The 13023-nt window shown below is 54.8% G+C and overlaps 1 protein-coding gene across 11 annotated transcripts in view; it reads right to left on the bottom strand.

Annotated features, from left to right (window-relative positions):
- Ralgds (ral guanine nucleotide dissociation stimulator) overlaps positions 1-12805 on the bottom strand; it is a 40273-nt gene extending 27468 nt beyond the window's left edge. For 4 of the 11 annotated variants that reach the window (XM_087651028.1, XM_087651029.1, XM_087651031.1 and 1 more), the window contains exon 1: positions 12526-12805. In XM_087651028.1, the coding sequence (XP_087507154.1) occupies positions 12526-12543 (18 nt within the window). In that variant the 5' untranslated portion in view covers positions 12544-12805. Of the gene's footprint in view, positions 1-3386; positions 3836-8625; positions 8893-12525 lie in introns of those variants that run through there. The other 7 variants (XM_087651036.1, XM_087651038.1, XM_087651034.1 and 4 more) reach the window with 6 other exon arrangements.
- Between the last annotated feature and the right edge of the window lie 218 nt (positions 12806-13023).

Raw genomic sequence — 13023 nt, 5'->3', positions numbered from 1 at the left:
CACCATTCCCCTGGCCTAGTACCCTCATTTCCCCATCAAGCCCCAACCTTTAGCTTAGGCTGCAGGGCTTGATCCTGGGGCTATTCTTATTCTCTGCCTGGGGCAGCAATACTGAGCAGGCTGAGAGGCCTGGAGGGCCTGAGTCACAGCCAGGTCAAAGAACAGCACCAGAAGGACCAGCTGCCACTCCAGAAGCTGGGGTTCCAGGAGGAGGGACCAAAGGGAGGGAGGAGCCAGTTGTCCTCCTGCCCCTCCTCCCGTCTACATGCTCCCGGCCCCACCCTGCCACAGGCTGGCCCGGGAGAGCAGGCCCTTTGTTCCAGGCCCTCAGGAGCCACGTGACACCTGTCACTGTCACAGCCTAGAACCGAGGATGGCCACAGGAGTTCCCAGAGCCACAAGAGTCGGCTTTAGGGGCCGAGTATAGCCCCTGACACAGGGACAAAGCAGCACCCCTGCCTGCACACTAGCGTGTATGCTCCTACCTACTCTCTCAAGACACCCGTGTCATCTGCTCTGTTCTACACACCAGTGGCCCTGGGAGAAGGTACCTGGCCACTCACAGAAGTCTGTGTGGCGTCCCTTGGCCCAGGTGCTAGCATCTGTGGGGGTACTACAGCTGGGGGAGCATCTTCCTGCCTTTCACAGGTGGGGGGCAGGCTCTGAAGGGTGAGAGCCCATTGTTTATAAACAACTGGTGGCTGTTGCTAGGAGCTGTGACTCAGTTGAGTGGTGACTTCCAGAGCTGTTTACTCTGTATAACATCCTGTCCAGGAGGCTGACTAGAGCCAAGTCTCTGTTCTTCTTTCCTGATGCCTGTTGACCTGATGCTTAGGGTCCTACAGGGAAGGGAGGGGTCAGTTCCTCTACCCCCCCACACACACACCAGGAACTGGCTGTCATTGAGTCACCCCACACATGTTCTTGTGGTCCAGGCTTCAGTGGCTTGTCTGGGGCCAGTGGAGAGCGCAGGCCTCGGGTTAGGGGAGTATGCCTTAGCTCTCTGACCAAAAGGCCCTACCATTGGCTACCATTGTCTGTACTCCTCAGTCCCAAAACAAAATTTATCCGTAGAGGGAATAGATACGGAAGCCCTGGTCCCCAGTCAGGCTGGGCTTTTAACGCTTCTTAGTGAACACAAAACATTTCCTATCCAGCCTGGGCCAGAATGCTGAAGCTGGCATCATTATCTTCATAGTAAAGCTGGGAACATGGAAGCCCAGAGAGGGTAATCTTCCTGAGGTCACGAGGCCATGGAAATGCGCAGACCCTTTCAGTTCCCAGGGCTGCCTGCTTTCTTCTACTCTGAATCAAGTTAAAGGTCAGAAAATATTCCTTGTAGCACTGACAGGTAAATGGCTGCAGGGTTCATATCCCTGAGAACAGTGGTCTGTCATGTGGATGAAGCCTGGGTTGGGATACTGATCTCTGTTTCCCCTGACCACTATCCCTAACCTGGTGGGTGCCTGCTGTCCCAACAGCAGAAGGACAGAAGGACATTAGGTCAGAAGGACAGGTCTTTTTCAACCATGCCACAGTTCAGATTCATGATTTCAGGGAGCCCTCACTTAACAAAACACACCCAGTGTAGACATCACTGAATCACCACAAAGAGTCAGGCAAAAAGGCTCCCTCAGGGTTGAGCAGCAGAGCCAGTCTATCCAATACTGCTGACTGTAGCTGCTGCTTCTAGCTGCTCCTTCCCAAAATCCCTTGCCTTTCTTAAAAAGACCAGGATGCCTTTGTCCTCACAGCGCCACCTATGGTCAGGGTGTCAGGGGAGCATTTCGGGAACTCCTGGGGTTTGAAAGAGCCAGAGCCTCCAAGTGACTTATGGGAAGCTTCATAGAGCCATGGGGTGTTTGTTGCCTTCTCCTGCTCTGGACTGGGGAGGCCAGGAGCACAGCAAGCACATGCCACACCTGCCCCAGCATGGGCTAAGCCTAGGGGGACCAGGTTGGCAGCTGAGGCCCGCCCCAAGCACCTCACAAGAGACTGGCTCACCACAGGGCTTCCCTGTGCTGCTGGCTGCCTTGCTGCCAGGCCTTCCACCAGACCACTGAGTCATGCGGTTGCCAAGAGCTGGAGGACCTGAGAATAACTGCCCGCCCCAGCCACTCCCACTGGCGTCGGCCCAGCAGGATCCAGCACTGCCAAGAGCTTGAAGCTCCTCTTGGGGGCAGCTGCAGTTAGCTCTGCCTCCTGCAGCCTGGGCCTAACCCCCATGATGTCCTGCAAGTAGCCTGCCTCCAACTGGAAAGATCCAAGTGGCAGCTGGGAGCTAGGACATGGACAAAATTCTAAGCCACCTGATGGCTGGGTAGGTCTTTTTTCTTTGTTGGTCCTAGCCCACAAAGAGCGAATTAATCTCTGCCTCACACAGGCTGCACATTTAAAATAAATATTCAGTGGAAACATGACAGGGCCTGGCGTGGGCCACTTGTTCAGAAGAAGGGCACCCCAAAGCTGCTCAGCTGGTCCTCGGAAGAACCAGGCCAGGTGTTTTTTGTTAATTAAGAGCCATGACACCTTTGCAAAATGTAACCAACATGGCTTTGGTGACAAATGCTACAGTTTCTAAACCTGGTCCGTATCTATACTTAACTAGGAAGGTCACAGGATCTGACCATCTAAGACCACAGACCCCCACCCGCACCCCCACCCCCGGCCACACAGCAGCTTGCATTAACATCAGTCTGGTGACACTGTTCAAAAGCCAGTGATACACTATCGAGCAGAGCAGATGCGAACCCACCCATTCTAAGCTGGGGGACACTGCTCTGTTGATAGAGCCCAGTGTGCATGAGGCCCTGGATCGAGCCCCACAAATGCACAAACTGGACATAGTGGTGCACACCTATCATCCTCCCACTTGGGAGTTTGGGACAAGGGAGTGGGGAATTCAAGGGCATCTGTGGCTACATAGAGAGTTGGAGGCCAGTCAGGGTTACATGAGACCCTATCTCAAAACAGACATGTCACAACTCCCCTCAAAGATCCACCTCTCATCCTAGGGCTTCACAAGTAAACTACATGTTTGAAATTGAGAATGGCATAGCAGGAGAAGAGTGGGGTTGGCACAAAGGATGTCACAGCAACTGTCCACAAGCCAAGGGGCCCTAAGCTTTATGGGCACAGCAGCTGTGGTGTCCTGCTTCTCACCTATGTCCACGGCTAAAGTGTGCTTGAAGGCAGGGACTTCTCACAAGTATTGACAACTAAGGGGATGCACACACGTGTAACAGCACACACACCAGCACTGCTAGGTCAACCTGCAGCCTTCCTTCCTTCTGACGCTAGAAGGGATGGGAGCTGGGTACCTGCCCCTGGAGGACCGGGACTCTGCTCCCGGCATGGTAGGTGCCTGACTCGGCACTGGTGAGTACCTGCATAGACAGGTGGATCTGAATGTCCTTGTGGCTCCTGTGGCTTCCAAATTCTTGGACTCTAGTCACAATTCCTCAGGACCATGAGAGCGAGCTTCACAGAGGAGGAAGGGTGCATTGTGTGCCCACCTGATCCAGCAGACGCGTTGTCTCGCCCCAGAGGAGAGTGAAGCAAAACACCAAAGCACGGGAAGGTAGGGGAGGTGGCAGCCAGGCTCTCTGGGAAACAGCCGCCCTTTTCCCTAGAACAAGAGCCAGGTTCTTCCCAGAAATCATCTTGCTCTGAGATGCCAAGTCAGCTCTGGTTCAGCACAAGGATCTTCCTTCTTTCCTGGCTGGCCAGAAGCAATTTTAGGCAGTGGCTCTCTGGCCATCGGCTAACTATAGGTTGTTCTGGTGCAGCTTGGCCCGAGCAGAGAAGCCCACACCAAGGGTCAGCAGAGAGCTGGGAGAGGCTGTGGGTGAGTGGAGCCCACAGCCAGGCTCTTGTGCCCAGCAGGGCATGGTCATCCAGGGTTCGGGAACCACAGGAGTCGGGACAAATGGGCCCTTGTGGTGCGGGGGGACTGTTTGCTGTGCCAGGGACACTGCGTGCCCAGAGCTGTCACCAGTCTGCAGCCCAGGGCTGGGAAGCAGACTACCCTTTCAGAAGGACCTCCTGAGTTGCCCTGACCTAAGAGGGCTTGGGACTGCAGCTGGATGCCAGGAGATGGCAGAGCTGGTGCCTGCTGCCCTCTTTCCCACAGAACTTTTCCAGCAAGGAAGTTCCCCAGCCTGGGGGCTGGTACTGCTTGGTTCCCCACCTCCACCCCCAGCCCCCAGCTACCTGCTGGCTCTCTACCAACCCTAGAATTTTGTTCCTCCATTGGTGTCTTTCCAGAAGGCAAGACTCTCAGATGCTCATATCTGGGAACCTAACAGAAGAGCAAATTGCCAGGTCTCCTCTCCTGTTGGGGCCTGCCAGAGGCTGCCTGGTCTCCATGTCCCCATCTGGAATGACCATGCACACCAGGCACTATGTAGAGCCCTTCCCAGCCACTGAAATGCCAGGTGAGCTGTGAATGGTTATCAACATAGGAACAGATCAGGAAACGGACACTGAGGCAGCGGAGGGCAAAGGCTCACCTCCTCACTCCACAGCCAAGATGTGACAGGCCCTGCACACAGCTACTTGTCCCTTCACGTATATACACATTGGCTCAGTCACCTGTAGGTCTGTCCTGTCTGGGGACACACACACTAGTGGACCACAGTGACAAGGGCCTGGATTTGCTGAAACATGGGACAGGGAGATATTCCCGAGCCACTGGCATGCACACAAAGCACACACTGATGTGCGTCCCACACAAGGCAGCAAGCGACACAGCCGCTCCATCTTGAAGCTGAGGCCTGGAAGGCCTAGCATCTTTCCCACACACCTACCCAACAAGGGCAGAGTGAGTGTGACCCGGTGGCTCACTCTCTCAGCGCCTACATCCAGCACCTGTTCCTGGCAGGGCTGCTGGGAGCAGTGCAGGAAGCGAGGGCTCCGTGAAGGGATTTCCCAGCCCTGGCTGCCAGGAAGGAAACACTCTCAGAAAGAATCCCAAGGCGTTTTGAGGCTATGAATCTTAACCCCTTCCTACTGGACTCTACCTGCCCACATGCTCCCTCCAGCCTCCGGGTGTCACTCTGGCCACCCAGGGCTGCTCTAAGCCAGCTGAACCACCTTGCTCTTAAAGACCAATTCTGAGCATGGATGTTCAGTTCAGAGGCCAGTAATGGGCCCTTGGGAGGCAGTGGATGACGGCAAGGCCGCCTCAAATGGCTCAACTTTTCAGGGTCTGTCTGGAAATATTTATGGATTCAATTCAAAGTCTGCAAGTATTCCTGCCTGTTGCCTGTTCCAAGGGCAGTCACTCCTGCATCTATCAGGCCTATAGAATCCTGTAGCTATATGCCATCATACACTCCCTGTTCCTTTGGTGTCTGAGCACCTTCACGCATACTCCATGTCTTTAAGTCTGCAGGGGAGATCCTGGAGGCTCGGTGTTAAAGAGCCTGTCCAGGTCCAAGCCAGGATTCCCACCAGCCTGGATTCATCCTCCCTTCTGACTTCCAGACCTGCTAGCACCTACCCCTCCTTGTGACAGGGGATAGAAGATGAGGCTGACAACCAGGGCTGGGCCTCAGCCAGGCATAGGTAGATTCCTTTAGAATGGATTCCTTTCAGGTGGGGAGAGCCCCAAGGCCTCAAAACCCTTTCTTCTCCGCCCTCCCAGTTTGAACTTTACGGGATATCTCACCCACCGGCGGTCTCTTGGGACATGTTACCTAGGCTCAGGATGGAATTTTAGAAGAGATAGAAGAGGAGGTAGGTTAGACAGGCTCACTTCTCCTCATCTCCTTTGGTAATAAAGGCACTACTAAGAGAAATGGCTCAGCTCTTTGCAGGAGAGAAGACTCTGGGTTCCAACTCACGTAGAGGAGAGCAGAGAGAGGACTCACTCCTCTCACCTAGCTCCAGAAGAACAAGAAGCCTCGGTTCCTTTAATTATGCACCCAGTCTAAAGGGCATGGCTACGAGGCCAGGGGGCAAAGCTGTGCAGAGGGTAGGGTGCCCAAGCAGTGGTGGGTTGGGGCTCTAATTTCATTCCCTCCATGCTGGGATGGCATGAGCAGGGACAATCTTGGTCACTGTTTACCCCACTCTTCCCCTTGGTGAAGCCCCTATCATGGGCTTGCCCAAATTGTGCCTCTGTCCCTCCCAGAACAAGCAAACTTTGCTCAGGTCAGAGGCCAGGCCATAGCCCAAGGTTATCCAGTAAGAGACTGAGCGACTGTGACTCCTCCTGGGTCAAGGAGTAACCAACAGCTCACTCCCTGCTGCCACACCCAGATAGAATGGCTGGAGGTTGTATCCTCACATCTGCCCCTCCAAAAAGTCCACCAGCGGGCTAGAGAGATGGCTCAGCGGTTAAGAGCACCCGACTGCTCTTCCAGAGGTCCTGAGTTCAATTCCCAGCAACCACATGGTGGCTCACAACCATCTGTAAAGAGTTCCAATGCCCTCTTCTGGTGTGTCTGAAGACAGCTACAGTGTACTTATATATAATAAATAAATAAATCTTTAAAAAAAAAAAAAAGTCCACCAGCTCCTTCCTGCCCTCTCCTCTATGCTGCAAGGCCAGTCCAGGTGGTCAGACGCCGCCTCTTGCTCAACTCTGTGCCCGGGCAGCCTTCTTCCAGCACCGGGTTGGGCTCCGCAAATGAACTTAGCACCTAAGGGAACCTACAGTTACACAGTCCCTTGCAGGGAAGCCAGCGGTAGGAAATTCCTTGGAGAAAGGGGAAGAAGGAGAGAGAACAGTCAGGTTCTGAAGGATGGTGGCACTCATCTTTATCCCAGCATGTAGGAGGTAAACGCAGGTAGATCTCTGTATATTCAAGGCCAGCCTGATCTACATGGTGATATCGTTCTCAAAAAAATATACAAACGAAAAACACAGACTAGCTTAGCAATCATCTCAGGATATTTAGTACTAAAGCCCTGAGTCTGGTGCCCAGCTGCACAGACAGTGTGCTGGAAGCCAGTTGCCTCAAGTTGAAGCCCTGGAATCTACTGGCTGAGGCGGACTCAGGCAAGTGCAGGCCCTGGGCCCGATTTCTCACATCCCATGCAAGTCCCCAAAAGTGACATTAACTTTCAGGGTAGCATTTATGTTTAAAGTGTTGAGCACACAGGAAGAGAGGCGAATGAGTCACAGGTGGAGAAACAGGCTAATAAGAATTATTATGCTGGGGTCACCTGGCCAGTTAGTCTCAAAGCTGGTTTAGGACAACAGCCTTGTACTCTAGGCGGTCCAGGGGACTCTCGGTCTTTGCCATATCCGAGATGCCACCTTGCCCCAGGACTAGGGAATCTGGGACTACAGGTGTTTGTGTATGGGCTGGGGTGTTGTTAAAACATCACACCTGTCCCTCTAGTATGGCTGGCACCAGGTTACAACTGACTGTAGCTCTGATTCTGAATTTTCTGACATTCTCACACTGTCCACAGTCACGCAGACATTCAGAAAACGGCACTGGTTGCTAGGGGACTGGCCTGACGGTAGGCAGCTGCAGCCTGGGGTGACAGGAAGAGGGAGTAGACTGGGGTTTCTCTCAGAAACGATTCAGGAGGTGAAGGCTGCTAGGTCCTGTGTGGAGGTGTGGGTGAATCAACCTTAAGAGGTACCCAAGCAAACTCAGAGCTAAGAGCCACACACAGGCGGTGGGAAAACCCCTAGCTGGGAGCCTTTCTGCAGGTATTTTGGGGGACTGTGGTTGCTAAGCAACTGTACTAGGTTGCCATGGGAACTCTCCCTTCTTCTGGGGCTTGTCATTTTTAAGGGGATGTCACGTTCCTTCCCATCTCTACCTCTTCAGGCTGTCTCAGCTACCTGTAAGGGGACCTGGAGGCTCCCCAAACCTACCTTGCCCACAAGGAAGCCACCTAGCCATACCTCTAAGAAAAGACTCTTGGATTTTTTGGGGGAGAGGGGGAAAGAGGTCTCACAATGTACCTCAGGATGACCTTGAACCCATAATTCTCCTGCCTCGGCCACGATTAGAGGCGTGGGCCACCGTGACCCTCTAAGACAGCCTCTTGAGGCCCCAGACCCAACACAGCACAGAAAGCAGAGCTAAGGCCCTCATTAAAATTAGGGGATGAGAAAACCGTCTAGGTTGGTTTGCATCTCCACTCCCGCTAACCACCACCTCAGGGCCTTCCCACCCTGCCAGGGCTCTGACTACCGGAAGCCCAGTATAACTAGAAAGCATTCCTGACACTAGCCCTGGTGCCTGGCCCCTCCCTGGCTTGTCTGTAAAGGAGTGTCACCTGGGGCTTGTCATTATCCAGCTAAGGGTTGTCCCCATGCCCAGCCAACCAGTGTCCCCACCCAGAAGTAAAGTGCCAGCCTGGAGGGAGAAGCGAACCTCACAGAGCTCTTGGCAGATGATTAGAGGCTAAAGTGCAGTCAAGGGGTACCAGGACTCCCACCGCTCCCTGGCATGGGATCCTCACCCACCAGACTTCAGACAGCTGAGCTGAAGCTGAGCTCAGGTCCCGAGGCCTCCGTCACACCCTCTCCCATCAGACCAGCTCCTGGCCCCATATTCCTGCCCTGTGTTCCTCTTTATGACTTGTTTGGTGACAGGCTGAGGTGCTGTCCATGGGAGAACTGTTTGGAAACTGCAGTAGGCCAGGACAACTTACTGGTGAAGATCCAGAGGGAAGCGAAGTCCAGGCCCCAAGGAGTGTTTGTGTTGGAGAGAGGGGTGGGGGACGAGCTCAGGTCTCCTCCTCAATGGCTATCAGTAACACCCTGCGGCTCACCCACTTTGATTCTGATTTCCTTCAGTGTGTGTCACCAGTGACGACTCCTGACCTGTTTACAGTTTGCTTGGTCTCCTGGTAACCAGGTGAGCCTTTGTGGAAACTCAGTACCGGGCAGTGCAGTTCTGGACCTACACACCAGAAGTCACAGCGCCACCTACTGGTGCTACCCTTGGTAGCCTCCAAGCCTTCCTACAGGGGTGAAATTCCTGCCACATCCTCAAATGCCCCCTAAGACCTGAAGGAACCTGGCCTTCTCCATACCCTCACCCCAGGCTCAGCTGTGTCCTTCCAAAAGACCTTGGGTCCTGCAGATACAGTCAACACAAGGCTAGACTGGGATGGGTTAAATCAGGCAGAGTTCATCCTAACACACACACACACACACACACACACACAAAGAAGGAGAGGGAGAGGGAGAGGGAGAGGGAGAGGGAGAGGGAGAGGGAGAGGGAGAGGGAGAGGGAGAGGGAGAGAGGGAGAGGGGCAGTCCTGTGAAGGCAGAGGACTTGGAGTGACATGTTTGGGGGGTGGGATTTAAAAAGCTAAGGACTACATCCATGCCAGAGGCTGAATGCTCTCCTGGAGCCTGAGGACAGGACTCAGTGGTGTTGATGCCCTGCTTTTTAGGCCTCTAGAACCATGAGAGCAGGTTTCTGTTGCACACGGTCATCCTGTAAATGGCATCTTGGCTAGAGCAGCCACGGGACACTAACACAATGTACCAGGTCTGTCACCTATTCATCACTGTCATGCTTACCTACTTGACTCCTGTCTCACTCCCTGATAGCTTTCTGCACTGCTCTTCCTGCCTTCTCTGGTGTGGCCGGCCTATGAGGTACACAAGCAAATGGACAATGGGTCTCTGTCTCTACTCCATGTCCGCTACTTTACCAAGTTCAGACGACCAGAAGAGTCAGAAGCTGGGGAGGTGGCCCAGGGGTTACAGGGCCGGGACCGACCCAGTCAAATGCCTGATGGGTGCAGCTATCCAGCTATAACTCTAGCCTCAAAGGGTAGAGACAGGGATCTCCAGAGCAGGCTGGCCAGCAAGACTGGTCATATTAGTTGAGACCCTGCCTCAATGAATACAGCACCTACCATATTCGTGGCCCACACATGCGTCTAAGCCCGGTGTGGTGGAGTTCCCGAGCACCTGGAGGAAGATCTCTGTGAATTCTGGGGTCTAGAGAGTGAGGTGCAGGACAGCTAGTGCTATATAGAAACCCTGTCTCAAAACGAACAGACCAAAACTACGAAAAGCAAATGATCGAAACACATGCATGCATAACATACATGCACATATGTACACATACATGTGTAACACACATACATGAAAACGGAAAAAGAGTCAAGAGACAGCAGCATGCGTGGAGCCGGGAGTGACAGCAACGAACACAACAGCAGGTGAGGAGGTGGCAGCTTCGTGCCGCTCATGGTCACCCCGGTGCGAGGACAACCCGTCTGTGTCCACATCCCTAGCCCTTCAATCTCAGGAGGTGAAAGGCCATATGGGTCACCCATCTTGGCCCTCTGTTTTCCTGGGGTAGCCATGGTGCCTCTCAGGGCCTGCCTGGTCTCCCATGAGCACAGTGGAGGGGGGGTGTTCATTCCGGCTGTGTGTATGAGATGACACCGTAACACTTGGGGGTTGCTGTCAGCTGTGACTAAAACACAACCTTAAGAATCACGGGCAGGGATGGAAAGTGGCGGGGATATAACCCACAGCACTCCTGGCTCTGGGCAGGGTGCAGGGACAGTCATGCCCTTTTTGGTCCCGTCCCCTTGTCTACACACTGGAGGGTTGACAAAGTCAGGCAGTGCCACTCTGACACACACCTCCCCGTGGCCTGCGTGCACACTAAGTCTTCCGAAGCTCAGCCCATACCTCAACCCAGAATGCCTCCCACTGACCTGCCTTTCCTAACTCCATCCCCTGAAGTGTGCTGGATCTGACCAGCTTCCAACCAGCAAGTACTGTGACCACAAGGCCACCACCAATATTCGGTTTAGAAGTGGAAGTATTTTATGTCTTACTGGCTTTCTCTTGTTTCTTCCTGGCCCTCCATCTTCCCTGCCGGGTTCTGAGGAAGCAGGTTCTGATGTTATGCGCTGTCCTACAGAAAGGCAGGTCCACGTGGCAAAGAACCCACAGAGGTATCATACCCATGGTCAACACAGATCTGAGGTCCAAGGCCCTACTGGATCCTACCAGTCACATATGAATGAGCTTCAGGGCGGTTCTTCCCAGCTGAACCAGCGAGGGTCTTGTAACACGAAATGGATTATTTTCAAGGTCTGGGGGCCATTCGCTGTGAGTTAGGGGCAGACTCTCGCACCCTGGAGGATAAGCAGAACTTCTGCTTGTCCTCTTGCATTCTTAGGAATTCTCGAAGAACCTATCTACAGACATCATTTTAAGAGCCACACCCAGGAGCAAGGCAGCCACTGGTTAGAGTTCTGGCACGCAAGGTACACTACGTGAAAGGACAAGAGGAAGCTGGGGTCCTTATACCCAGCTCACTCTGAGGACAGGGGTGCTAGTTGGGAGAGGCCTAGAAGAGTGGAACACACAACACCCAAAGAATGACTCTTGGAACTCTGCTCCCCCTCAAGTTGCTCCATTGAGTACAAGGACACTGCTGCCCCCCAGTGGCCAGTACCGACACTACAGCCCCCAGGCAAGGAACCCTGAAAACAAAACACAACCTTTTGTTTGCGTGTTGTCAAGGTAGCAAGTCTCCCAGGCCCCAGCTGGGCAAAGGAACAGGACCTGTAGGTTTCAGGGGTTACCACAAAGACCTCAGAAGCCTCATTTCTCCCCTCTTTCCTTCTGATGCCTCTGGGGCTCTGGCTCACTCAGGAGGCCTCCTCTTTCAGTCTAGGAAATGACTCGGACCCCATTTCCAAATAAGAACCACACATTCTAACGAGGGTGGTGGTCTTGTCCCTGGACCCTGGAGGAATGGTCTAGAGTTTTGTCTCCCTGAGTTACCCTGGCCTTTAAGTCACTCAAACCCTAAGGCCACTCGCTCTCTGCTCACCAAGTCCACCAGGGGGAAGGCATTTTCCTAGAATTCTTATGGGTCATTGAAGGACCAAAGCCAAAAGACATTCCACAAGCCCCTGGAACGCCCCCGGGGAGGGGGCGGTCCCAAAGGCTAAGCATCCTAACGTGCAAAGGAGGAAACTGAGGTCTCCTCCGCAGCCTCCTTCACACTAAAGACCTCCGCCCTGCCCTCCAGGCTAGTCTGAGGATGGTCCCTGACAAGCAGACCCTGGGAATCTTAGCATCTCTCTGTCCACAGCGCCTGCCGTACAATAGGCACCCCCAATGTTGCTAGGAGACTGGACGCCTCAGCCCCAAGACAGAGCTGCCTCCTGCCTCTTCTTCCACCTCACCACACCACCTCCACTGTCCCACCCTCCTCGGAAACCTAGAAAGTCTGTAGAATCTACCGAGAGTGAGTAGGGGTGTGGGCTCGTGCCCGGGTGGGCTCCACGAGGAGGGGTTAGCCAGTGTTACCCAGGACCTCAGGAGACTCTCATTCCTCTCCGCGAGGTTAGAGCCCTGATGACCCCAGGGGCCGGAAGCCTTTCCCTCTCCGCTCGTCTCCGCCCACCTGGCGTGTTTCTTTCCAGACCTCAGTTTCTCGATTGTACTAAGACTGGTTGGAACAGTGTTAAGTGCACGCTCTGCGTGGATGCGGTCACTCTCGCTCTCCAAGTGGGTACGGGCCTTGTCCACGCCCACGGCTACAGGGCCCCACGCCAACTCACCTGGCAATCTACCATCATCCTCAGCCTCGGCAGCTCATCGCCAGCCCCAGGGCGCGGCCCGGGACTCGCAGAGGCCGCTCGCCTCGGCCCGCGCGCGGCGCAGCGGGGCGTCCGGCTGCGGGGCTCATGGCGCGGCCTCCGGTCCTCGCCAGGCCCGGAGCTCCGCGGCTCTCGCCAATGCCGCTCCCATTGTCTGCACCGCGCCTCGCCTCGCCGCGCTCACGGCCTTTTAGGGCCTCGCTGCTCGGTTCCGCCGGAGCTCCCGGGGCTCGGGACGAGTGGGCGGAGACAGTGCGGCCCCGCCCCGGCCCCGCCCAGCTCGCCCGCAGGTGCGAGGGGCGGGCCCCGGTGAGCGAGCTCGGGGACGCGCTCGACCTCCTTCCTTGCGGGACGCTGAGGACTAGACCGGGGACGTCCGCCTGGTGTCCACGGTCCGGCGCGCGCACGTGACCCCGCCTAGCCGCGCGCACGCGCCGCACACCGATCGCTTCACTGGGC

The sequence above is a fragment of the Rattus norvegicus genome, chromosome 3, assembly GCF_021556685.1.
Source record: "Rattus norvegicus strain SHRSP/BbbUtx chromosome 3, alternate assembly SHRSP_T2T, whole genome shotgun sequence".
NCBI lineage: Eukaryota > Metazoa > Chordata > Mammalia > Rodentia > Muridae > Rattus > Rattus norvegicus.
The sequence above is the reverse complement of the archived record's forward strand: the minus strand, read 5'-3'. Positions and strand labels throughout refer to the sequence as shown.